Genomic DNA, 27,494 nt, shown 5'->3' with positions numbered 1-27,494 from the left:
ATTGTATAACAACCGACAATTTCTATACGTCGCCACAATTAGCAAATTTGCTAACGGCAAGTTCAACCGATATATATGGAACGGCAAGAACAAACCGACTCGAAATGCCTCCTCATCTGAAAACGACTAAATTGTAGAAGGGCGATTTGATCGCATTTCAAAAAGGAAAGATGATGGTCCTTCAGTGGAAGGACAAAAGAGACAAACGATGCTTTCCACTATATATAATAACAAAATGAAAAGTATTGACCTACGAGGAATCGCAGTCTTGAAACTTAAAGTAATTATTGATTACAATAGCACTATGGGGGGCGTAGATAGAGTAGATCAACAACTGGCTGATTACCCCGTACTGAGAAAAATTTTTATTAAAAAAATATTTTTTCACTACTTGGAGCTGTTTTTATACAACTCCTACATTTTATATAAAAAAATCTGGAGGAACACTTTAAAATATTCTGTATCGCATGGAGATTATTGAAAATATAATTAGAAAATTTTCACCAAATAATGATAGAATAGTAAGCGGAAGACCGTCGTCGGATAATTCTCGACGGGAACAACATTTTCCTGGTCTGCCTCCACACTGCACTCATAGAATGCAACCTATTTATGTATCTTTTTTCGAGCCCGTGGATGATTTTTTCAACAGGGAACTTATAACTTGTTTAAAATATACAAATATAAAATTAATAGTCAGGTAAGCAGTCTTTATGGTAGAGCTTATGGAAATGCTGCATCCGTAGGCAAATGGCATTTATCAGTAATGTAAAGGACAACAGTATTGAAGACAGACACCCTTTACAATTAATACCTTCAACATTAAGCGTCTTCACCAGTAGCTATTACTTCTCAAGATGACGAAATTGCCTTTAACCCTCTAGAAATATTGCGCAAACTCTAACCAATACCAAAAGCACCATTAAAAGTATCAAAAGATCGCGCAAAAAAAAAAAAAAACATCAGACACGCAAGTTCTAATTAGCAGTCCATCCGCGATACGAGTAAAAACTGACTCAATTGAAAAAAAGACAAAGAGAAAAAAAAATATCAAAAACAGTTTATACAAAAGAGTCATTCAAAAGAGAATTTCATATAGTATATGTAATGTGTTTTACATTGGTGTAATAATGACATTATATCGTCACTGGATAAGCCTGAAAGTATTCGTATCCTATTATTAATCACCTATGCACAACATTACTCATTGCTGTTCAGAGCATCGGCAAATTATTCGTCTATTTTAGTAAATCGCATACGACGACTCCATCAATTTCAGTTGTTGACAAGAGAGGATAATTTATTTACCCGTCTTCATCCAATCTTTTAACTCTGATAAAAACTCTTTTACTAGTAAATTAGATATAGCAGAAGATTTACTAACTTATGTCAAAGTTCGACATGTTCAAATTTTTCCCTGCAAAATTTGCCAAGAACATATTTATTCCAAAAGTCACTTCGCTTGCCGCTTTGTGATTGAAGAATTTCATATAGTATATGTAATGTGTTTTTACATTGGTGTAATAATGACATTATATCGTCACTAGATAAGCCTGAAAGTATTCGTATCCTATTATTAATCACCTATGCACAACATTACTCATTGCTGTTCAGAGCATCGGCAAATTATTCGTCTATTTTAGTAAATCGCATACGACGACTCCATCAATTTCAGTTGTTGACAAGAGAGGATAATTTATTTACCCGTCATATAATTTATTAATCCAACCTTTTAACTCTGATAAAAACTCTTTTACTAGTAAATTAGATATAGCAGAAGATTTACTAACTTATGTCAAAGTTCGACATGTTCAAATCTTTCCCTGCAAAATTTGCCAAGAATATGTTTATTCCAAAAGTCACTTCGCTTGCCGCTTTGTGATTGAAGAATTTCATATAGTATATGTAATGTGTTTTTACATTGGTGTAATAATGACATTATATCGTCACTAGATAAGCCTGAAAGTATTCGTATCCTATTATTAATCACCTATGCACAACATTACTCATTGCTGTTCAGAGCATCGGCAAATTATTCGTCTATTTTAGTAAATCGCATACGACGACTCCATCAATTTCAGTTGTTGACAAGAGAGGATAATTTATTTACCCGTCTTCATCCAACCTTTTAACTCTGATAAAAACTCTTTTACTAGTAAATTAGATATAGCAGAAGATTTACTAACTTATGTCAAAGTTCGACATGTTCAAATCTTTCCCTGCAAAATTTGCCAAGAATATGTTTATTCCAAAAGTCACTTCGCTTGCCGCTTTGTGATTGAAGAATTTCATATAGTATATGTAATGTGTTTTTACATTGGTGTAATAATGACATTATATCGTCACTAGATAAGCCTGAAAGTATTCGTATCCTATTATTAATCACCTATGCACAACATTACTCATTGCTGTTCAGAGCATCGGCAAATTATTCGTCTATTTTAGTAAATCGCATACGACGACTCCATCAATTTCAGTTGTTGACAAGAGAGGATAATTTATTTACCCGTCTTCATCCAACCTTTTAACTCTGATAAAAACTCTTTTACTAGTAAATCAGATATAGCAGAAGATTTACTAACTTATGTCAAAGTTCGACATGTTCAAATCTTTCCCTGCAAAATTCGCCAAGAATATATTTATTCCAAAAGTCACTTCGCTTGCCGCTTTGTGATTGAAGAATTTCATATAGTATATGTAATGTGTTTTACATTGGTGTAATAATGACATTATATCGTCACTAGATAAGCCTGAAAGTATTCGTATCCTATTATTAATCACATATGCACAACATTACTCATTGCTGTTCTGCACATGAATCATTACAAACACATTAAGAAACGTGGAAGACAAAATGTGAATGGTTAAAATTTTATTTCTGATGAACGAAAATATAAATTCGAGTACATAACACGTAAGATTACCGGTTTTCATCATATGTAGTGTCAGGGGTTTCTACCTGCTTCTTTGTTTATTTAGGTACTTATTAGTACTTCGAGAGCAATAATTCTAAAATCTGTAGTGATTTGTCTTTCAACTTCTTATTTGATTTAAAGATGAATTACAATAAGAGCATATTTTTGTATCTTATATATTTTTATTTCTGTAAAGGAAAGATCCGGAAAAAAAGATTCGTAGAGTGTATGGTGAAGATGCAATGACCATTCGCTCATGTTTTCGGTGGTTTAAAATATTTCGTGATGGAGATTTTATTGTGACAACTAAAAAAAAAAGTGGCTGGCATATGGCGTTTAACGATGATCAATTAATGGTGCTAATTGAAAATAACCCACAATTAATATTCCGGAACATTTTCGAGAATCACGATCGAGACCTCTTTTGATGGCAGTTAGGGCTAGGACATCCGCACTTGCCGACTCGCCTATAGCTGTGGCCATACGGCTCCTTAATACGCTGGCGTTGAAAATTGATTTATTTAATGTTAGCTACGAGGATCTGATCCGATTTATATCTTTTAATTTTAATATTTTATAATTTTTTTTTTTGTTATGTTTAAGTATTGTTATATTTATTTATATATATACGTTTTTTTATGTTTTATAAATTTATAATTTGCTTTCGACCATCGTGGCGCATTGGGGTAACCTGTTAGGCCACGATGGTTTAATTTAATCTAAAAAATAAAAATAAAAAATTGGGGGGCAGTTTTTATACATTTTAATAATATGAGATGAAAAATGGATACCCTACAGCCAGGGCTGTGGAGTCGGAGTCGTAAAAATTCGACTGACTCAGAATTCTTTTTGTTATTTTCTTTAATGAATAACATTATGTTATGTGTCAATGAATGCATTAGATTCAGACTTCTGGGAATTCATTATGCAAGACAGTTTCTTGGAAGCAGTGTTATTTATGTGGCTTACAATGTTTCCTTTTTTTTGTTACTTCTTAAGTCATCGTCTGGCGGATGCGTTTGCATGTTCTATCGTAAAAAATATTATATAACTTATGTTATAATTCTGGAAATTGCAAGGATCAGATCTTCTTTGAACACTCCCGTTATTTATGATGAATCAGGGATCAAATAAGGTATGATAGGTTTATGAATAAAATCATCTTAACTGAGGATGGATTATTTTTTGTATCGCTATCAAAATAATTTGCTGAAAATCATCTCCGACAGAAAAAGCAGTTAACAAATCTAATTATTTTACTGTAATTAATTGTCAGTAATTTACATATGGTGTTACATACAAAAGAGAGAGACATAGTATGTAATGAATATTGTTTTATGAAAAAAGAAGCTGATAATAGCCAAGTAAATGATTTGAAATAATGTATGAAACAGACCGCAGCGGCAACGCATGTTTCCGAGGCCACTGTGAGATGAATTGTAAAATGTGCAAGAATTCTGATCTTTCCACGGTTTTTCGAGCTCCAGGTGCAAACAAAAATTCATAACAGGCATAGATGGCTATTCACAATTCAGGCTATTCACAATTTTCATATCATTTCCTAAGGCTAAGGCGAATTAGAAAAGTTTCAAATGGAAAAAATTGATGATAATAATAGACAACTTTTAATTGAGATTATTTTCCGAATGCTCCATTTTTCAGATAATGAAAATCAAATTCAGGGTGACCGGCTATTCAAAATTCGTTTAGTAGTAGATGAATTGCGTAAAACATTTAAAAATAAATTATACCCATTTCAAAATATTTGTATTGATGAAAGCCTAGTGTTCTACAAAGGTCGACTAATTTTTCGCCAGTATATCCCTACTAAAGCTAGTCGATTTGGTATAAAATTATACATAATCTGCGACTGTAAAACTGGTTATGTTTTAGATTTTATAATATACACGGGGGCCAAGACAGATATTACAGATTATCTTAAGCTTGGAAAATCCGGAAGCATCGTAATGACTCTGATGGGAGCCATATCTTGAGCGCGGCCACACGTTATATGTGGATAATTCTTACACAAGTCCAAATTTATTTCATCATTTGCATAAACGAATTACAAACGCTTGTGGAACTGTGAGAAGAAACAGAAAAGGAATGCTAATATTTAAAAAATTGTAAAAAAAAGAATCTACTTCATTTTACACCGAAAGAGTTATAGCACTATCGTGGAAGGATAAGAGAGACATTACTATTCTGGCAACTATTCACACTAATGATTTTCAGGATATTCGTCTGAATCCTAAAACTGGGGAAACAATCAGAAAACCGCAGTTGACTATAGTAAAAATATGGGAAAGGTAGACTGAAGTGATACGATGATATCTTTTATAAAGTGTATGCGCAAATCGGTAAGGTGGTACAAGAAATTATTTCTTCATTTAGTGGATTTGAGCATCTTCAACAGTTATACACTATATGTGTAAAAAACTAAATCCAAGAAATCATTGGTGGAATTTCAATTATAAGTAATAAGCCAATTGATGACAACTCATCAACAACCAAGAGGGGAGAATTTACTTCATGACGTACAATTCAAACAAACCAACTAAATGGGGTATCCGTTTATACGTATTGGCTAATTCCAGTTGTGGATATATAAATCGCCGCACCATTCCAACAAATCAATTATAATAAAAAGAATAAAAAAAGGTGTAATCGAAGAAGACATCTTTTGTTTCCTGAACGAGGATGCAAATCTAAAATAAAGTAACCAATACACAATAAGAAACCATATACTACCCCTAGCACCTAAGCCAATCTAATGTTCACCAATCCAGGTAGTCACTGGTCAACCGGGACCATATACACCCCTCTATAAAAGGGGGTGATGCTGTTACAAGGATCTGCAAATGCATGCAATTGCAAAGCAATGCAGGTCAGCCAACGAGAGCACTAAAGGCCGACCCCACGCTCGGGAGAAATACTAATAAAACTCCATAAAATATGTAGTACTACGGGGGTAGGTCCCGCTCATCCGGCCGTCAAAAGCTGGGTGCCCACCCATAGGGTTGGACTCGTAGGGCCCAAGTACTGGTAACGGCAGTGGTGCACGCAACGGATACTAAAGTAGTTATACTCTGGCCTCTAGTGGCTGTCATAAACCTAGGCGTTGCCAGACATTGTAAGAACAAATTTAAAGCATTTGCTTGACAAAGCTAATATCTCAATGACATTATATCGTCACTTGATAAAGCTGAAAGTATTGTTATCCTACAAGTACAAGTAGTGGTAACGCACAGTCGCGCTCCGAGAGGCGAGTCGAGCGTCACGTTTTTGCGTGCTCTGCTGGCATCGTCTAAAGACTGCGGCAAACTTGGGCCTACCGAGCCCAAGCCCGGCAGAGGGATTGCTGAGCCGTCCCTGAGCCCCACGACTTAAATTTACGTCAGCGTGTGTCGAGTTGTTCCTGAGATATTCGGTAAATTAACCACTTTACGCGCGGTCCCGCACGGGTGTGTGATTTTAGAAATGTCCCTTACACGCGGTGTCGAGCCTGTGCGGGAATATAAAAAAAGAGACTAGCGACACTACACTAGCGAGAATCGCCCGAACCGACGGCTCCGAAATCCTAGTATCCAATACATTTTCAACCGTCTGTAGGGTAAATGCTTCAGGGGTATATAACATTTTTTCCAGTATAATCATTATTTTTTTATTATTTCATTATTATTATTTATATATATATATATATATATATATATATATATATATATATATATATATATATATATATATATATATATATATATATATATATATATATATATATATCAGGGCTGTGGAGTCGCTAAAAAAAAACACGACTCCGACTCCGACTCCGATTCCGATATTTACCAACAACACGACTCCACTCCGACTCCGACTCCGACTTCGACTCCGACTCAAAAAAGTTTAATTTTATAAGGTATTTTTGGTGTTTTTCTACACGTTTAATATTCATACGCTATACACATTCATTATTACGCAATTAAAAATTCATAAATTTCATAATTTAAAAAATGCTCGGAGTTGCTCATTTTTCACGACTCCGACTCCGACTCCGGCTCCGGCCAAAACACCACGACTCCACGACTCCGACTCCGACTCCGACTCCACAGCCCTGATATATATATATATATATATATATATATATATATATATATATATATATGTATATATAAATATATATGTATATATAAATATATATGTATATATAAATATATATGTATATATATATATATATATATATATATATATATATATATATATATATATGTACACATATATATATATATATATATATATATATATATATATATATATATATATATATATATATATATGTACATATATACACATATATATATATATATATATATATATATATATATATATATATAAATATATATATATATATATATATATATATATATATATATATATATATATATATATATATATATGTATATATACACATATATAAATATATATATATATATATATATATATATATATATATATATATATATATATATATGTATATACATATATATATATATATATATATATATATATATATATGGTTAATATTTCTAGGAGTCGGATTACTCCGCGTACTTTTTTGATTCCGTGTGGAATCATGGTCCCTACGTTTCGGCCAGATTCGCCCGGCCATCCTCAGGGGAAAATTGAGAATATGAACATCCGGTGTGGGCAAAGCCCAGCATGTGGTTGTTCAGATCTGTCGCGATCTTACGCGATACGAAGGACAGATCTGAACAACCACATGCTGGGCTTTGCCCACACCGGATGTTCATATTCTCAATTTTCCCCTGAGGAAGGCCGGGCGAATCTGGCCGAAACGTAGGGACCATGATTCCACACGGAATCAAAAAAGTACGCGGAGTAATCCGACTCCTAGAAATATTAACCAAATATTTCTCCGCGAAAACGCATTCAACCACATATATATATATATATATATATATATATATATATATATATATATATATATATATATATATATATATATATATATATATATATATATATATATATATATATATATATGTGTATATACATATACATATATATATATATATATATATATATATATTTATATATATATATATATATATATGTATATATATGTATTCAACCGTCTGAAGGGTATTTTTATTTAAACCATTATTTAAAAATATTATATTTTAATAATTTACGAAAAGTTTTATTTACATTTTAAAAATAAATAACATACTATATATAATCGTTATCGATCCCTGATGGGGTCTGGCCGCTCACAACTCGATATTTTTAATACGACATGCGATAATGACTCTTATTACAGCGCAAATAAGAACTAAAATAACACAAAATCGCATATTCATCATTAATTTGGTCAAGTTCACTGCAGACAACGTCACACGCTGCGACCGTATATTTACAAACTAAAATACACATTTTGACTTTTTAATTATTCATTAAAAAATCCCGGTATTTCTGGAATATTTTTCCCAAAAGGCCCGACAACCAAAGGGTTAAGAAACGGTAAAAATAATATTCACAATTTTTTGGAACAACGCAAAAAATACTCGTTATGTAATTTTGAAACATTAATTTTGCAAAAACTATAAATTTTTAAATTTTTTTTTTATTTTTCCTATTTTTATATAATTATTTACTATTATAATTTCCAATAAAAAAATATGTTTTTTTTGGAACACTTTGCAAAAAAGCACCCGCATGCTAACTGGTTAAGACATCATGGCCGAGAAATTTTCAAAAGTACAAGGTAAGTGTATTTAAATTGATTTTTTTCACAGAACTTATAATCAAAGTTTTAAAATACTTACATATAATAATGTAGAAAGATTACAGTTGATTTATTATTATTATTTTTTGTTTCCTAAAAACATTTTTTTTTAATTTACGATCAATTAAAAATGATGTACATAATTATGTACAAATAGTCCCCATGGTTGCAATATAAGAATTAATATATTTTCGATAATGTTTTTTTTTGTACTACTCAATCGTAAATTATGCACTATAAATAATCAATTACTTATAAAAATAGCTATTTAAATATTTTTAGAAAGAATCTACGACCCTACAAACGAAAAGGATATGGAGGAAGTTTACGAATTACTTGAAGATTCTGATTTTGGACTAGATGATGACGAATTCGAAGACATGGACACTGAATATGAGGCTACATCAAATATAATAAGAGTAGGTGCTGATCGCATGGATGCAAATAATATTCCAGCAGATAGACACGACATTGAAATTAGTAACACTGAAGATAACGAGTTGATAACTAACAAACAAAATATTAAATGGCGGCGTAGAAATTTTGAAAATCCAAACATAACTTGGACTGATAAAACGAACTTGAATTATACTGATATATTGGATCCGATAAATTATTTCAATAAATATATAAATGAAGAGGATTTTGAAAAAATGGCCGAATTTACAAATTTATTTGCAATTCAAAAAAATTGTAATAATTATAAAATGTCAGATAAAAATGAAATGAAAACACTTTTTGGACTACATATAGCAATAGGAACTTTAAAGTTGCCTCGAGTACGTCTGTTTTGGGATAGATCTCTTGGTATTAATTTATTTATTGATTCAATGTCAAGGGATAGATTTTTCCAATTGAGGAGTAATTTACATCTTGTAAATAATTTAGAAATACCTGCAAATAATATTGATAAACTTTATAAAGTACGTCCAATATATAATTCAATTAGAAAACGTTGTCTTGATTTACAAAAGGAAGAAAACTTATGCGTTGATGAGCAGATCGTGCCTTTTAGAGGGCAACTCTCAATAAAGCAGTATATAAAAGGAAAACCGTCACCATGGGGAATAAAAATTTTTGTTCTTTGTGGAAAATCAGGACAGATGTACGATTTTATTATTTACCAAGGTAATACGACGGAGTTAGACTGCAACAAAAAAAAACTCTATGGTTTAGGAGCATCGGTCGTGCTTCATCTAACAGAGAGTATTCAACAGGAAGGGCATAAATTATATTATGATAATTATTTCTCTTCATTCGATTTATTAAAAACATTATACCGCCGTAAAATATACGCTGCAGGAACAATACGAGTTAACAGGTTTGCTAATCCTCCATTACGATCCGACAAAGATATGAAAAAAGAAACGAGAGGATGTAGCGATGAAGTTACAAGCATAGATGGTGAAGTAGTTTTAGTCAAATGGCTGGATAGCCGTGCAGTTACACTCGCATCAAATTTCGTTGGAACTGGTGCAATTGATGAAGTTGAACGTTGGGAGAAAAAAGAAAAAAAATACATCAAAGTAAAACGTCCTGAAATTGTAAAGCTATACAATCAATCGATGGGAGGCGTCGATCTTTTAGATCAATTGATAGGGCTTTACCGAATATCTATTAGATCGAGGAAGTGGACCCTTCGATTAATTTTTCATGCGGTGGACTTGGCAATTGTAAATAGTTGGTTAGAATATAGATGTGCAATGAGAAAATTAGATATACCACATAAAAAACAATTAGATTTATTACATTTTCGGATGCGTCTTTCTGAAAGTCTTGTAAAGATGGGCAAATCTAATATTTTATCTAATAGAGGGAGACCAAGCAAAAGTTCGCCATCACCATTAGCAAAGCGATTAAAATTTGGTCAGGAAGTACGTCCTATATCGGAAATACGATATGACATGACAGACCACATGCCATTTCTCGATAATAACAAAGAGGGAAAAAGATGCAAAAATAACTGCAATAAGAGGACACATTTTTATTGTGATAAATGTAAAGTACATTTATGTCTCACAAAAAAACAAAATTGTTTCGCCTCGTACCACCGCAAGTAAAAAGTTTTATTTTATTATCAATATGTTTTAAAAATAAGTTTTTAATTGTATTATAGTATAAGCTATAAAAATTATGTCTGTGTGGAATTTATTTCATTTAATTATTAAAAAAAAACTGCATCGATTTCATTACATTGTGACGCTTGAGACGGTTTGTACATAATTATGTACATATTTTTTTTTATAGTAAATATGAGAATAGAAAATTTATTTTAATGTTTTTATTTTCCTTAAACCTAAATGAACCCAAATATATCAAAAAATATTTTTTATCGCACTTAACAATAAATCAGGTCTGAAGGGGTTAATCAATGAACGAAAATGGAAATCCAAGTACAATGACATGTTATCATAATGATTAAAATTCATAGAACGGAATTGCTCTGAAATATATAAGAAATGTTAGATAATTATTCGTACGTCATAGACCTGATTGTAATATTTAAAAAGAACCCTTACGAACTCGAGGGTTCGGAGATTAAAGCTGTTTATTTAACATTTGCTAAAAATATTTTTATTCCAAAAGTCACTTCGCTTGCCGCTTTGTGATTGAAGAATTTCATATAGTATATGTAATGTGTTTTACATTGGTGTAAAGTGATGGTCAACAACTGTTGCAGATCCTCGTGGAGGGCTTCGTACAGCGATTTGCATTTTATAACTATGTCCACCTCCAAGATCAATTTCCGATTATCGACCGACAATTGTTATTCAGCTTAATTCCTTTCTCTACGTCAAAAGTCATTCAACATGGCAATAGCTTTCATTGCCTACCCTCTGCAGGTACCGGAAAAATCGCCATATGTCACATAATTTGCGATGTCTTTGTGCATATTTTGCCATTTAAATTTAAACTTCATTTTATTTAACATCCTATTATATCCTGCATTTCAAACGAGATTTAACATAAGTCAACTCCTGCTCTGAATCCAAGATATATACGACAGGTCTAATAGCTTTCGCTAAACGGGATGCGATATCACAGGATAAATGCTCTCAACTAAACGATACATTCACTTCTGGAGATAATTTACATATGAAGCTAACTCCAGAGATTACCAGTATGTTTATTGTGCTATACATGAGCATGGATGATAATGAGAATCAATTAGATGCATATATAGCCAAAGGCGTTAACAAACGATTTCATATAGTATATGTAATGTGTTTTACATTGGTGTAATAATGACATTATATCGTCACTTGATAAACCTGAAAGTATTGGTGTCCTATTATTAATCACCTATGTAAAATACAACATTTACTATTGTTGTTCTGTGCATTGGCATATTGTTCGTTCATTTTGCGCGATGGTGTCGTATGAAACCAAAAATATTGAACATGCCAATAGCGTTCGTGGTGAACCACGTATCTTACGAGTACATTATAGAAAAACATCAGCTGTTTACCTTCAATGACCGATTTAATAGTAAATTGCATGTGATGTTCCCATCGAATAAAGAGGATTTGTTAAGTGTTCCTAATATTAGTGGTATAGAAAGAGTAATCTAACTGCATTTGGAAGCAATTCAAACATGTGAGAAAGCACGGAAGACAAATTGTCAATGATTGAATGTTTATTTCCAATATGAACATGAAGACATAAGTTTAAATACAATGACACTTTAAGACTCTAAGAATTTCTTTTAAATATAAAAGAAATGCTCGAAAATGACTATTGTATCCCCATGTATATGGAATATATAAGGAAATTTATATTCAGTAAAGACAATTACGAACCCGTCACAGAATATTCACAATCATTATATCGTCACTTGATAAGCCTGAAAGTATTGGTGTCCTATTATTAATCACCTATGTACAATACAACATTTATTATTGCTGTTCTGTGCATTGGTAAATTGTTCGTAAATTTTGCACAATGGTGTATGAAACCAAAAATATTGAACATGCCAATAGCGTTTGTAGTGAACCACGTATCTTACCAGTACATTATAGAAAAACATCAGCAGATTTAATAGTAAATTGCATGTGATTCGCACTCGCTTGTCTCATTTGCAAGTTATCGGTTAAAATGCTTTGCACGGACCCGTACGAGATGTTTAGTTCTTCGGTAAGCTCTCGAATAGTCAATCGCCTGTTTAAATGAACCATTTTAAAAACTTTTTGCAAGTTTTCATCTGTTTTTGAGGTTGAAGTACGTCTCGACCGTTGTTAGTATTCAACCGACTCATTTTCGCTTTTAAATCGCTCATACAACTTGTAAACAGTCTTCAGAGTCACCGCATTATCGCCATACACAGATTTTAACATTTCATGAGCTCAACGGATCAGGCTATCGGACTTATTACTTCAAATGGATGTAACGTCAGCAGTTGCTGCTATAAAAATTCATTCATCGTATTTTTGTTTTCCGATGTAACCACTACGATTAATTTTGTAGAACAAAATTCCTCTTAAATATAAAAGAAATGCTTGAAAACGATTACCGTATTCCCATATACATGGATTATATAAAGAAGTTTATATTCAGTAAAGACAATAAATTACGAACCAATTGCAGAAAATTCGCAATCAACCGTGAGGTCTACCCAGGTCACCATGTAAATTAAGTACACTCTATTTTTTTCCAACAGTCAGTGCATGTAAACAGTGCAATTGAAAGTCGCCATCATGTGCCATCAAGACTTGCAATGGACCGAGTCATTGCCAGTAGTCTTGATGGGCATCCGTGCAGCTTGGCGAGATGATCTGAAGGCAACTTCAGCGGATTTGGTGTACGGGCAGCCCCTTCGGTTACCTGGAGAATTTTTGGCCCGGCGCACAAGCCTTATACCAAATACTATTGATTTTGCCGGCCGACTACGCCAACAAATGGCAAAATTAGCGCCAGCGCATCCGAAACGACACGGATCCCGTGCTAATTTTATATTTAAAGATTTAGACACCGCCTCCCACGTTTTTGTGAGGCACGACGCAGCACGAGGCCCTCTTCAGCCACCTTACGGCGGACCTTTTGCGTTAATTAGCAAGGGCGAAAAATACGCAATAATTGATGTTCGGGGCAAGCAGAAAATCGTCTCAATTGATCGAATAAAACCCGCCTACATCCAGACAACGGATCGAGAGACGTCGCCTGCCCCCATCGTCATTACGGAATAAACTCCACAAGATATTTCACAATAACAAACTACACACAGTGCAGAGCATGGGTGGTTATCTCATATCTCTAGATGTGGGATCTAACTCTTGGGGAACTCTATTTGATTTAAACTCAAAAACCCAGAGTGAAACGTGATTTAGGATTCATAGATAGAACCACCACTAGATACTTTGAATTCGTCTCAAAATCAAAAAGAGAGAAAAGATCAGCAGCAGGATGGGAATTTGATGAACATTTAAAGAGTTCACTAGACTACTCCCAACCGAAGTATGAACAAGCCTTTGTTATCAGACTGTGGTGACTGGTAACAATAAATTGTTAATATTCCCGTACAATCCTCAAAGAGTAATAATAGACGGACAGAAACTCCGAGGAACAGCTCGCCCGATTACATTGAATAGGCTCGACTACTGGCTCCGCTCACGCCCTCGCCACCGTCTCTGCCGACTACTTGCCGCCAGCGGCCGCCGCCGACCACGCGGCCCAGGAAGCACCCGGCGCCACCACCACCCGTAGGACTACGCCCCTGCGACTCCGAGCTCCGTCAACAACGACCCGACCCCCAAAAGACAAATCAATAAAAATTTTGGGCTTCTTCAAAAAACAATTTGTGATACTTTACTGTCGAAATGGAAGCAGATCACTCAGTCAGATTTGACTAGAAAATTAGCACATTACTTAACAGGAAATCATTACTCCATAGGAATTCAACATCAAGGAATGTATCAGATCCAAGCGACAGCTCCATCAATATATAATTACGAATTAATCATGCCCCTTAATTATACATTAGGCATGTATTAAGTATATAATATCAAAACAAATGATGAATGTCACAGTCATCAACAATGAGACAATAACCCTTCTAAATCTGGACCTATTTGTGTGGTCGCCACAATTTATATATATTATCTGGCTATCAAGTTTATAGTAATGTGACAACCAGCAACAACAAACAGTTGCAAACTATTCTTCCACATAAGAGCGTGTTTTATCAAAAAGAAAAATTTTGGTTATTATTAAATTCAGTTTCTGAATTTTTGTTACGGGATGAGTAAATACTTATGATGGTACAAATTAAAATATAGTCTTAGCGTAAAAACACGATCCTGCGTAATTATACCTGAAGATAATTAATTTTAAGTGCATAATAAGTTTTGATTAATTCATATTCCTGACAATACTATAAAAAATGTTTGTTAATTGATATAATTAGAATGTAGTCATATCTTTAAAACAATTAATAAATTATCGATCGTATTCAATGTTGTTTAAGACGCAGGGACTTTAATAAGTGTTAATTTGTATTTGATGAAATTTTCGGTAGGGACTAGACGTATGCATTAACCGCTATATAAATTAAAAAAGGTCAATTAAAAATTAGTGTTAATGGAATTGACGTCTTGAAAAGAGTTGTCTTGTAAGGAGGCCACGCCGTCTTCGGTTATGAAGTGACTCTCGACGTGAAACTCGAACTCTCGGAACGGAAGGAATTGGAAGCGAACGCCGCACATGGGACAAATTTTGCCTACCGGTATGCACTTTTTAGATTCGCTCCCTTGACACCAACATCAAGCTCTTCTGAACCCCGGGACACGCCAACAATGACAGGGCCAACGCACTCGCCAAGGAGGGAGCGGAAACACGCAATTAAGAGAGGAGCTCCAGTGCGACTGGAACGCCCGGTACACCGAGTCACCGAGACCCCTGCATACTATTTCAACAGGGTAGTATTGGTTTGTTGATCGCAAGGTTCGGTTGGCGTGTGCGTACGGTTGTCGAATTTATTAAAGGGTAAAAATGTCGTTTACAGACACCAATACTAAAATTAGCTCCTGTAGTCTTCCAAAAAAAGGGATTAAAAGAAATCATATAAATGTTATTGAAAAGCTATTATTTCAAATATATGTAAAAGTGAAATTTTGGAAAATCCAAACTTAATTATTGATCAGATTATTGAAAAAGTATCAACAAAGGCAGGAGTCTGTAAAAGAATAATTTATAGAATTATTCATAATAATAAATTAAGCTCGCTAAAAACCAATCAGTCGTAAATCCCTCATTTTAGATTCTGTTGATGATTTCGATAAAGAAGTGATTCGTAAAATATATTAATTTTTTTTAAAAATTAATTACCGAAAATTGTCAAAATTCTTCATGTTGTAAATGAAGACGATGATTTGCCAAATTTTAAAAGGTTGACTTTCTGTAAACATTTAAAATCGTTAAATATAGAATACAAAAAACGTGGACGAAACAGTACATTAACAGAAAAAGAATAAATCATTGTATGGAGAAGAAATTATTTAATAAAAATATAATCGTATAGAAACAAAGGTAGAAAAATTTATTATCTAACCGAAACGAGGATAAATGCTGGACACATGGTAATAAAATTATGGGTAGATAATACCGTGAAATCTACCAATCAAGCTTTTTTGTCTGGTTTTTCGACTGGATTAAAGAATCCCTTAGGTAAGGATTACACTGTTAAATCAGTAAGAAACAAAATTACCAACTGTTGTTAAAGTTTGACTAATTAAGAATTTTTGTGCAGACGCAATTCTTGTAACTGTCCTAAAATTTTAACATGAAAATGTTAAAAGTCTATTATTCGTACGTCATAGACCTGATTGTAAAATTTAAAAAGAACCCTTACGAACATGAGGGTTCGGAGAATAAAGCTGTTAAATTTCATTCGTTTAGTTTTGTAAAGTATTACATACCGACAGAAAATGCATCAATCTCTGAGGGTATAGTTCTTTTCAAAGGTTGGGTAATTTTCAGATAATTCATACTTTTAAAATAAAAATATTGCATGATCAGTATTAATTAAATTTGCGATTCCAACGGATACACATACAAAATGTAGCACATCCTGTAAGAACAAATTTATTGCATCTGTATCACAACGCCAATATAATAATGTTATATCGTCACTAGATAAGCCTGAAAGTATTCGTATCCTATAATTAATCACCTTTAAGGAAATTTATATTCAGTATGAGCATGAAGACAGCAATTCAAACGTGTGAGAAAGCGTGGAAGACAAATTGTCAATGATTGAATGTTTATTTCCAATATAACATGAAGACATATGGCTAATTACAATGACACTTTAAGACTCTAAGAATTTCTCTTAAATATAAAAGAAATGCTTGAAAACGACTATCGTATCTCCATGTATATGGAATATATAAGGAAATTTATATTCAGTAAAGACAATTACGAACCCGTCGCAGAATATTCACAATCGACCGACCCTTTTGGAACGCGAGCCGAACAGCTGATATTTTGGCCATCCAGCACTATCCGCGAACTTCTCTTCAGAACTACGGCCAATATTTAAAATAAATCGTCACGTAAATATAAATAAACCTACATTTATAACGCAAATTGATTGTAAATGTAATTAAAAAGAATCCTTACGAACGTGAGGGTTCGTAGATTACAGCTGTTTATTTTAAATTTCATTCATGTTTCACACACAAAATGTCGCACATCAAATTTATTGCATCTTTATGAAGTTATATCGTCACTAGATAAGCCTGAAAGTATTCGTATCCTATTATTAATCACCTATGCACAACATTACTCATTGCTGATCAGAGCATCGGCAAATTATTCATCTATTTTAGTAAATCGCATACGACGGCTCCGTCAATTTCAGTTGTTGACAAGAGAGTGTGGGGACCACATATTTACGGTCACATACAGATATGGAATCGAAGAATAAAATAGCTTCCCATATCGAATCAACCCCTCGCCGACGCGCCGCGGATGTACTAATCAAGCGCATCAAAGAAATAGGGGAGCTTTCGGGAACAGCGATATAAAAATTAACAACCGTTATTTTAAGTCGTCTTAATTAAAATATTCTTCAGACATGGCGATGAAACAGTTTCCCATGTCTAATCGACCCCTCGCCCACACACGGATCTGCTAATCAAGTGCGACCAAAATTAGGGGAATCTGCAAACAGAGCTAACGAGAAATCGCTCAAAGTTATAACTGTGATTGTTACCTATTAAGCCTGAAAACTCTCAATCATGGTGAAATCCAAAGTAAAAATGGTCTGCTTAAAATCAAAAAAGTCCTATGTCCTGGACACACCAATCACGACATTGGTCGCCCAATACCCGTCTGAATGGTTTGCAGCACACAATCAAGTCAAGCCTCCTCTAATATTGACGAATTCTGGGATGACAGAAGAGACGGCACGGAGGGTGTTGATGAGTATCTTATCAACCGGGCTTGGGACCCCTCAGGCGCTATGTGAAGCTTTATACATCTTAATAAAAGACATACAAGAAGACCTCAATGAAGATTGGGTGTCATATGGCGTTTTAATAGGCAAGAAGGGAACAAAAGTTAATATATTCGATCTAGTCAACGTTGTTAGACCAACTGAAGTCACAGTAGGTACAGGAGAGGAGGTAAACACCCTGCCCACAGTAAAATCACGTCGGGGTCACCAATGTATGTCACCTATGTAGGTTTTTATTAGCTACATAATTTGTACAATTTAGTAGCTAATAAAAACCTACATAGACGACATTCTCGTCGCATCTAACAACCATCAACAACACCAGGAGCATCTCCGGCAACTCTTCAGCCGACTTAGAGACTACGGCGTGCTGATAAACACTTCTAAAAGCGTCTTCGGTCAATCGCAAGTCGATTTTCTTGGTTACCGCGTCTCGCAAGATGGCACCAAACCTCTACCAGAGAAAGTCGCAGTCATAGCCGCATTTCCTCGCCCGGACCGGATGAAAAAACTTAGACGTTTTCTCGGCATGCTGAATTTCTACCGCCGATTCATTGCTGGCGCCTCTAAAGATCAGCAGCTACTAACCGACCAGCTTAAAGGCTGTAAGAAAAATAATGATCCAATACCTTGGAATAATGAGCTTGAACAAGCATTCGAATCTTGCAAACAAGGTTTAATAAACGCCACATTTCTCGTACACCCGGATTTAAAGCTACCATTAGCACTTTTTACCGACGCATCAGACAAAACTATTGGCGCAGTACTACAACAACAAGTAGGGGAAAACTGGCGCCCACTTTCATTCTTTTCTAAGAAAATTTCACCAACTGAAATGCGATACAGCACCTACGACCGAGAACTTTTGGCCATATACAGGGCAGTGAAACACTTTCGCCATATGGTCGAAGGTAGACGATTTACGATCTACACCGACCATAAACCTCTGCAATATGCGTTTAGTCAAAAACCAGACAAATGCACGCCACGTCAATTTCGCCACACGGATTACATTGCACAATTTACCACCGACATTCGTCACGTTGCGGGTGAAGAAAATGTGGTAGCCGACGCTCTATCCAAAGTTGAAACTGTAACAAGCGGAATTGACTATGAAGAATTAGCCAGACAACAAGAAGCTGATCCAGAAATAAAAATACGATCAACCTTAAGGCCCGTAAAAAATTTCGGATCAGACTTCACTATTATGTGCGATACATCAACTGGAAGAGAGCGACCGTACCTGCCGCTCCAATTTATAAAAAAGGCTTTCGATTTGTGTCATGGATTTTCGCACCCCGCAGGACGTGCCACTACCAAGTTAGTCTCAACCAAATTCTACTGGCCCTCTTTACGCTCTAACTGCAAACGATGGGCCAGAGAATGCACAGCATGTCAGCTGTCAAAGGTTTCTCGACACACATCTACACCAATCGGAAATTTTGAGCCTCCTGAAGGTCGTTTTGACCACATACACATCGACATCGTCGGACCTCTACCGCAGTCACGTGGAAAAAAATATATCTTAACAAGTATCGACAGATTCACTCGCTGGCCGGAAGCCTATCCCATTGAAGATATCACGGCCGAAACAGTAGCCAAAGAGCTTTTCAACGGGTGGATATCAAGATTTGGCGCACCCCTTAGGATCACTACTGACCAGGGCCGCCAATTCGAGAGCGTCTTGTTCAAAGAACTAAACCGCGCAATTGGAACAACCCACATCCATACAACAGCTTATCATCCACAGGCAAATGGGATGATCGAACGACTTCATCGGCAAATCAAAAGCGCACTTATGTGCCACCAAAATGACTTGTGGACGGAAACACTACCAGCAGTTATGATGGGTATTAGAGCAGCCTGGCGCGAAGACCTTAAAGCGACTCCAGCAGAGCTAGTTTACGGACAAACGTTACGATTGCCTGGTGAATTTTTAGCACCACGCACTTCCACAATTCCGACTACTCCGAGTCCAGATTACGCTGACCGACTAAGGAAGCGAATGAGTGAGCTCTCACCCGCTCAGCCTAGACAGCGGGGAGCACGGCCGATTTTCATTTTCAAAAACCTTCAAACAACATCACATGTTTTTGTAAGATGTGATGCTGCAAGAGGCCCTCTCCGACCTCCATATGATGGTCCCTACGAGGTAATAAATAGAACGCCCAAGTGCTTTACTATCAACATTAAAGGCCGACCAATAACAGTTTCGATTGATCGCGTAAAACCTGCGTACATTCAGATGGAAGAAAATACGTCGATAAGTAGCCCTCCACCTGACCACAGGCTAAAAGAAAAAGTACATCATGAAAATGTGCCACCAGAAACAACGCCACTTAATCAGACGCGCTCTGGGAGACACGTTCGCTTTCCAGATCGCCTACAAGTTGGATAAACCACACTACAAATTCTACAGCAGTTCCACGTCTCACTCCCTAGTTTAATTTCGCAATTCTAAATTGCTAGGGGGGGGAGTACTGTGGGGACCACATATTTACGGTCACATACAGATATGGAATCGAAGAATAAAATAGCTTCCCATATTGAATCAACCCCTCGCTGACGCGCCGCGGATGTACTAATCAAGCGCATCAAAGAAATAGGGGAGCTTTCGGGAACAGCGATATAAAAATTAACAACCGTTATTTTAAGTCGTCTTAATTAAAATATTCTTCAGACAAGGCGATGAAACAGTTTCCCATGTCTAATCGACCCCTCGCCCACACACGGATCTGCTAATCAAGTGCGACCAAAATTAGGGGAATCTGCAAACAGAGCTAACGAGAAATCGCTCAAAGTCATAACTGTGATTGTTACCTATTAAGCCTGAAAACTCTCAATCATGGTGAAATCCAAAGTAAAAATGGTCTGCTTAAAATCAAAAAAGTCATATGTCCTGGACACACCAATTACGACATTGGTCGCCCAATACCCGTCTGAATGGTTTGCAGCACACAATCAAGTCAAGCCTCCTCTAATATTGACGAATTCTGGGATGACAGAAGAGACGGCACGGAGGGTGTTGATGAGTATATTATCAACCGGGCTTGGGACCCCTCAGGCGCTATGTGAAGCTTTATACATCTTAATAAAAGACATACAAGAAGACCTCAATGAAGATTGGGTGTCATATGGCGCTTTAATAGGCAAGAAGGGAACAAAAGTTAATATATTCGATCTAGTCAACGTTGTTAGACCAACTGAAGTCACAGTAGGTACAGGAGAGGAGGTAAACACCCTGCCCACAGTAAAATCACGTCGGGGTCACCAATGTATGTCACCTATGTAGGTTTTTATTAGCTACATAATTTGTACAATTTAGTAGCTAATAAAAACCTACATAGGTGACATACAAGAGGATAACTTATTTACCAGTCTTCATCCAACCTTTTAACTCAAGAGGATAACTTATTTACCCGTCTTCATCCAACCTTTTAACTCTGATAAAAACTCTTACCAGTAAATCAGACATAGCAGAAGATTTACTAACTTATGTCAAAGCTCGACACGTTCAAATCTTTCCCTGCAAAATTTGCTAAAAATATTTTTATTCCAAAAGTCACTTCGCTTGCCGCTTTGTGATTGAAGAATTTCATATAGTATATGTAATGTGTTTTACATTGGTGTAATAATGACATTATATCGTCACTAGATAAGCCTGAAAGAATTCGTATCCTATTATTAATCACCTATGCACAACATTACTCATTGCCGTTCAGAGCATCGGCAAATTATTCGTCTATTTTAGTAAATCGCATACGACGACTCCATCAATTTCAGTTGTTGACAAGAGAGGATAATTTATTTACCCGTCTTCATCCAACCTTTTAACTCTGATAAAAACTCTTTTACTAGTAAATTAGATTTGGCAGAAGATTTACTAACTTATGTCAAAGTTTGACACGTTCAAATCTTTCCCTGCAAAATTTGCTAAAAATATTTTTAATCCAAAAGTCACTTCGCTTGCCGCTTTGTGATTGAAGAATTTCATATAGTATATGTAATGTGTTTTACATTGGTGTAATAATGACAATATATCGTCACTAGATAAGCCTGAAAGTATTCGTATCCTATTATTAATCACCTATGCACAACATTACTCATTGCCGTTCAGAGCATCGGCAAATTATTCGTCTATTTTAGTAAATCGGATACGACGACTCCATCAATTTCAGTTGTTGACAAGAGAGGATAATTTATTTACCCGTCTTCATCCAACCTTTTAACTCTGATAAAAACTCTTTTACTAGTAAATCAGATATAGCAAAAGATTTACTAACTTATGTCAAAGCTCGACACGTTCAAATCTTTCCCTGCAAAATTTGCTAAAAATATTTTTATTCCAAAAGTCACTTCGCTTGCCGCTTTGTGATTGAACAATTTTATATAGTATACGTAATGTGTTTTACATTGGTGTAATAATGACATTATATCGTCACTAGATAAGCCTGAAAGTATTCGTATCCTATTATTAATCACCTATGCACAACATTACTCATTGCCGTTCAGAGCATCGGCAAATTATTCGTCTATTTTAGTAAATCGGATACGACGACTCCATCAATTTCAGTTGTTGACAAGAGAGGATAATTTTTTTACCCGTCTTCATCCAACCTTTTAACTCTGATAAAAACTCTTTTACTAGTAAATCAGATATAGCAGAAGATTTACTAACTTATGTCAAAGTTCGACATGTTCAAATCTTTCCCTGCAAAATTCGCCAAGAATATATTTATTCCAAAAGTCACTTCGCTTGCCGCTTTGTGATTGAAGAATTTCATATAGTATATGTAATGTGTTTTTACATTGGTGTAATAATGACATTATATCGTCACTAGATAAGCCTGAAAGTATTCGTATCCTATTATTAATCACCTATGCACAACATTACTCATTCCTGTTCAGAGCATCGGCAAATTATTCGTCTATTTTAGTAAATCGCATACGACGACTCCATCAATTTCAGTTGTTGACAAGAGAGGATAATTTATTTACCCGTCTTCATCCAACCTTTTAACTCTGATAAAAACTCTTACCAGTAAATCAGATATAGCAAGATTTACTAACTTATGTCAAAGCTCGACACGTTCAAATCTTTCCCTGCAAAATTTGCTAAAAATATTTTTATTCCAAGTCACTTCGCAAAAAAAAAAGTCGCAAAAGTCTTTTCGTAAAAATATTTTCGTGTTTGTATTCCATTTTTACTTTATTTTTCTCCGAAACCAGATGGAAGCAAAACGCGATTTACATATACTTTCTTGTGTGAGTTCAAATTGAATCATAGTGCAGCTCAAGCTTCGAGAAACATTAATCACATATTCGGAGATGGATCCACTAATGAAAAAAATGCTCGATATTGGTTCCAAAAATTTCGTTCTGGCATTTTGGTTATCCTTAACGAGCCTCAAGGAAGACCACCGGCTCATATTGATAATGATGAATTAAGGACGACTGTGGAATCCGATCCACACACAACTATTAGTGAACTTGGGTCTAAACTAGGAACTAGCCATACGGCTGTGTTAAAACATCTGCGTGCAATAAAGTTAAAAAAATGGACTCATATGTGCCGTACGAACTGACGCAACTGCAGATGATCGACTGCAAGAGCAAGTGCGCATCTTTGTTGCTTCGCAATACACGATTGCCGTTTTTACACCAAATCATCACTTGTGATGAAAAGTGGATTTTGTATGATAATCGAAAACGATCAAGATACCCCTAAGCCGAAATTTCATTAAAAAAAGATTATGGTTACCATATGGTGGAATGCCAAAGGAGTGATCCATTATTCCTTCCTACAACCAGGCGCAATCATAACAGCGGGTCCTATTGCTGTGAAATTGATGTAATGCATTAGAAACTTATGAAAAAACAACCAGCACTGCTAAATGGCACAATATTACTGCATAATAACGCACGACTACATACAGCTTCAATCACTGTTGACAAATTAACTTCTCTACAATATGAAATTTTACCACATCCTCCATATTCACCAGATATTTCACCGACCGATTATTACCTTTTTCGTAATTATGAATTATTTTTAAGAGAAAAAAAAATACAGTAACCGAAATGATATTATGAAAGACTGAATTTTTTATTAGCTCTAAAAATTAAGATTTAAAAAAAAAGGCATATATGATTTTCCCAATCGTAGGTAGAAAGTCGTAGATGCCAATGGAAGTTATTTCGAATGAATATAATAAATAATGTGAAAAATTGCGCTTTTTGTTTTTTATTCTTATTTAACGCCCGATTCATAGCTTCCCACCCAATATTCCCACTTTTGTTGTAATAAGACCGATTGCAATGCCCTTTCCCGATATTTACTACTACTGCCATCTAGTATCGACCATTGGCTAATCCATTGTTTCCCAAACTGTGTTCCGCGGAGCCTAAATAAATATTTCACAAACATTTGGAGTAAATTAAAAAAATTGTTGTATTTAAATTTCGGATTTACGTTTGGAGAGACACTCATTAAGCCACGTGAGAAAGACATGGTGCCATGTGTTTTTAATGAGCATGCTACTGAAAAAAAATGATGCAATACAATTATCAAAATAAAAACTGTTTCACGATGCATTAAAGACATTTCTACTAGCATAGAGAAAGAATTAATTCGTCGACGTGGACTTTGCAGTGAATATGCATTGCAAATGGATGAATCTACAGATGTCGCAGGACTAGCTGTGCTATTGGTATTTGTTCGTTACACATATGATAAAAGTATTGAAGAAGATTTACTCACGTGTGCATATCTACATGGAAAAACTACAGGAGAAGATATATTCAACTGTATTAATGATTACATTACAAAAGATAGGCTGGGAAAAGTGTATTGATATTTGTACAGATGGTAGGGAAAATAAAAGGTGTTGAAACAACATTAGGCGAACGAACTGTTTTAAATTTGACTAGATATCAAGTCGTAGTACGCGACGTCATAGTCTTTGACAATTTTTTCACTAGTTCAAAATTGTTGTTAAAATTAATGTCAAAGGGTATATTTTCTTGCGAGACTACAAGAATTACTAGGAAAGATATGCCTCCAATAATTGAAGAAAATAAAAAATACTACGAGGGGAATATTAATATCAAACAAGGAGACAACTTGCGGCCGTCCGTTGGATGGATAATAAGCCAGTCCATTTTTTATTGACAATATATAATCCTCGCTAAACCACCATTGTACAAATAAAAAATAAATATGGTCAAAGAGAAACCGTTTCTTGTCCACTAGTGGTTTCAAAGTAGAACAAAATTATGGGCGGAGTGGATTTATTTGACAAATACCCTTAACGGTATTCTATTGGTAGACGATCTGTAAAGTGGTGGCATCGCATTATGTACTACCTACTTGATAGATATTTCCACTGTAAATGGATTTTTAACACATTTTAAGCGGCTCACGTTGTACTACGTTTTTTCATAAATAACGCTCTAATGCGGCAAACGTAGTAGTACGTTTTAAATTTGAAAGTCGGGTAACATAGCACTACGTATCGTATTGGATTAATGTGGAAGGCGGGCAACATAAAACTACGACTATAGCTCGTAAAAAAAATTTGAAATCCCAGCTGTGTTTTTTTTTGTAAGAGGGCAAATTTGTTACACATGTGTGATACAACTTCTTAATGATGTATTTCGACTGGGGTTTTATTTTACAACTTCAGTCTCGTTTCGGGAATAATATAATACTGACGTATACGACATCGTGCTTTTATTAATTTTTTTATATAATCTTTATTAAATTTTTTTTTAAAATGGGTTAACAAGAAGAATTATTTGCGGATGAAATTTCGGATTGTGAAAATGAGTGTGACTATCAACGTGATAACGGAGAAAGTGATGCGTCCATTGAATTAAGTGATTACGAATCTGATATTTTTCGTAAAAGACCTCCTTTATTTCCAATTCAAGAAAATAGTGGTTCTGAAAGTGATTCGACTTCAGATGAAGATGATGGAGACACATGGTCCATTATAGAAAAATCGAAAAAGAATCTAGAACCATTTTTAGGATATTCGCGTGTGAACAGTCCATTAACTAATTCAGAAAGTGTGATTGATGTGCTTGTATTATTTATTGATGACGATTTACTTCAATATATGGTAGACGAAACAAATAGGTATCATTTACAAAATATTGAAAAATTTAAGTGCTCCAAAAAAACATTACAGTGGAAAGGAGTAAGTTTATTGGATATGAAGAAGTTTCTTGGTTTAATTATTTTAATGGGCCAGATTAAAAAGGGTGACAGGGATAGCTATTGGACCACCGATCCCACTTTGGAAACACCCATATTTTCGAAAACAATGGCAAGAGACAGATTTCGTCAAATTTGGTATACCTGGCATTTTTCAAACAATGATTTGATAAATGAATCTGGTGATCGGCTAGTGAAAGTTCAACCGATACTTAGCTATCTGATCGATAAATTTAAAGCTGTGTATAGTCCAGAGCAGCAATTATCGTTGGATGAAGGAATGGTATCGTGGCGAGGAAGATTGTCTTTCAGAGTGTATAATTCCTCTAAAATTGTAAAATACGGCATCCTCACTCGAATGCTATGCGGGTCCACGACCAGCTATATATGCAATATGGAAATTTACAGTGCACAGAAAAAAACTTTAATACAAACAATCGAGACATTAGTTTCTCCATATTGTGACAAATGGCATCATTTGTATATGGACAACTATTAAAATAGTGTGAAAACTACGGAAAATTTGCTCACCAAAAAAATACGAACATGTGGAACGATTAGAGCAAATAGAGGATTACCTGACGACGTTAAAAAAATAACAAAATTACGACCAGGACAATCCATTTTTCGACAAAAAACGTCGCACTCTACTACAATTTTGGCAATCTAAAAGACTTGTTAGGATGATTACGAACATCCATTCGTCCAAAATTGTAGAAAGTAAAAACGTTTATCGCAAAACAAAACAAAAAATAAAAAAAACCCGAAGTAATAATTGATTTTAACAAATATATGAAAGGGGTTGATCGTGCCGATCAATATCTTTCATATTACTCGATTTTGCGAACCACGAAAAAATGGACGAAGCGATTCGTAATGTATTTATTGAACTGTGCACTGTTCAATGCATTTGTTATTTATAGAAAATTAAATAGAGGAAAGCTTAGATACAAAAAATTTCTACACTCAGTTGCATGCTATTGGATATCAGATCATCTTTCTGTGAATCTCGAAACGCCTGGACCCTCGACTTCTCACAAATCACCGAAAGCAATTTCACGCCAAGATCCACCAGCAAGACTATCAATGGACATAAGAAACCATAAA

The 27,494-nt window shown here is 34.9% G+C and overlaps 1 protein-coding gene and 2 long non-coding RNA genes across 3 annotated transcripts; 2 read left to right on the top strand and 1 right to left on the bottom strand.

Moving 5' to 3' along the window:
* Positions 1-3,761: 3,761 nt before the first annotated feature.
* On the bottom strand, positions 3,762-15,314 carry LOC148227897 (uncharacterized). The gene is made up of 2 exons (XR_015811720.1): positions 8,667-15,314; positions 3,762-6,357 (listed from the first exon to the last, which is right to left on the bottom strand). It is a non-coding gene; the product is annotated as an uncharacterized LOC148227897 (long non-coding RNA).
* A 4,701-nt stretch (positions 15,315-20,015) lies between these two features.
* On the top strand, positions 20,016-20,567 carry LOC148227896 (uncharacterized). Its single transcript, XM_088200158.1, has one exon. The coding sequence runs from the start codon at positions 20,016-20,018 to the stop codon at positions 20,565-20,567; it is 552 nt and encodes a 183-aa protein (XP_088056284.1).
* A 2,803-nt stretch (positions 20,568-23,370) lies between these two features.
* LOC148227895 (uncharacterized) lies at positions 23,371-25,476 on the top strand. The gene is made up of 2 exons (XR_015811721.1): positions 23,371-24,241; positions 24,311-25,476. It is a non-coding gene; the product is annotated as an uncharacterized LOC148227895 (long non-coding RNA).
* Positions 25,477-27,494: the final 2,018 nt, after the last annotated feature.

Source organism: Plectrocnemia conspersa, unplaced genomic scaffold (genome assembly GCF_051122295.1).
Source record: "Plectrocnemia conspersa isolate PC_06_02 unplaced genomic scaffold, ASM5112229v1 ptg000012l, whole genome shotgun sequence".
Lineage (NCBI taxonomy): Eukaryota > Metazoa > Arthropoda > Insecta > Trichoptera > Polycentropodidae > Plectrocnemia > Plectrocnemia conspersa.
The sequence above is the reverse complement of the archived record's forward strand: the minus strand, read 5'-3'. Positions and strand labels throughout refer to the sequence as shown.

Bases quoted from the DNA above. Each gene is read 5' to 3' on its own strand.
- LOC148227896 (XM_088200158.1), top strand. From the start codon at position 20,016: ATGGGTATTAGAGCAGCCTGGCGCGAAGACCTTAAAGCGACTCCAGCA.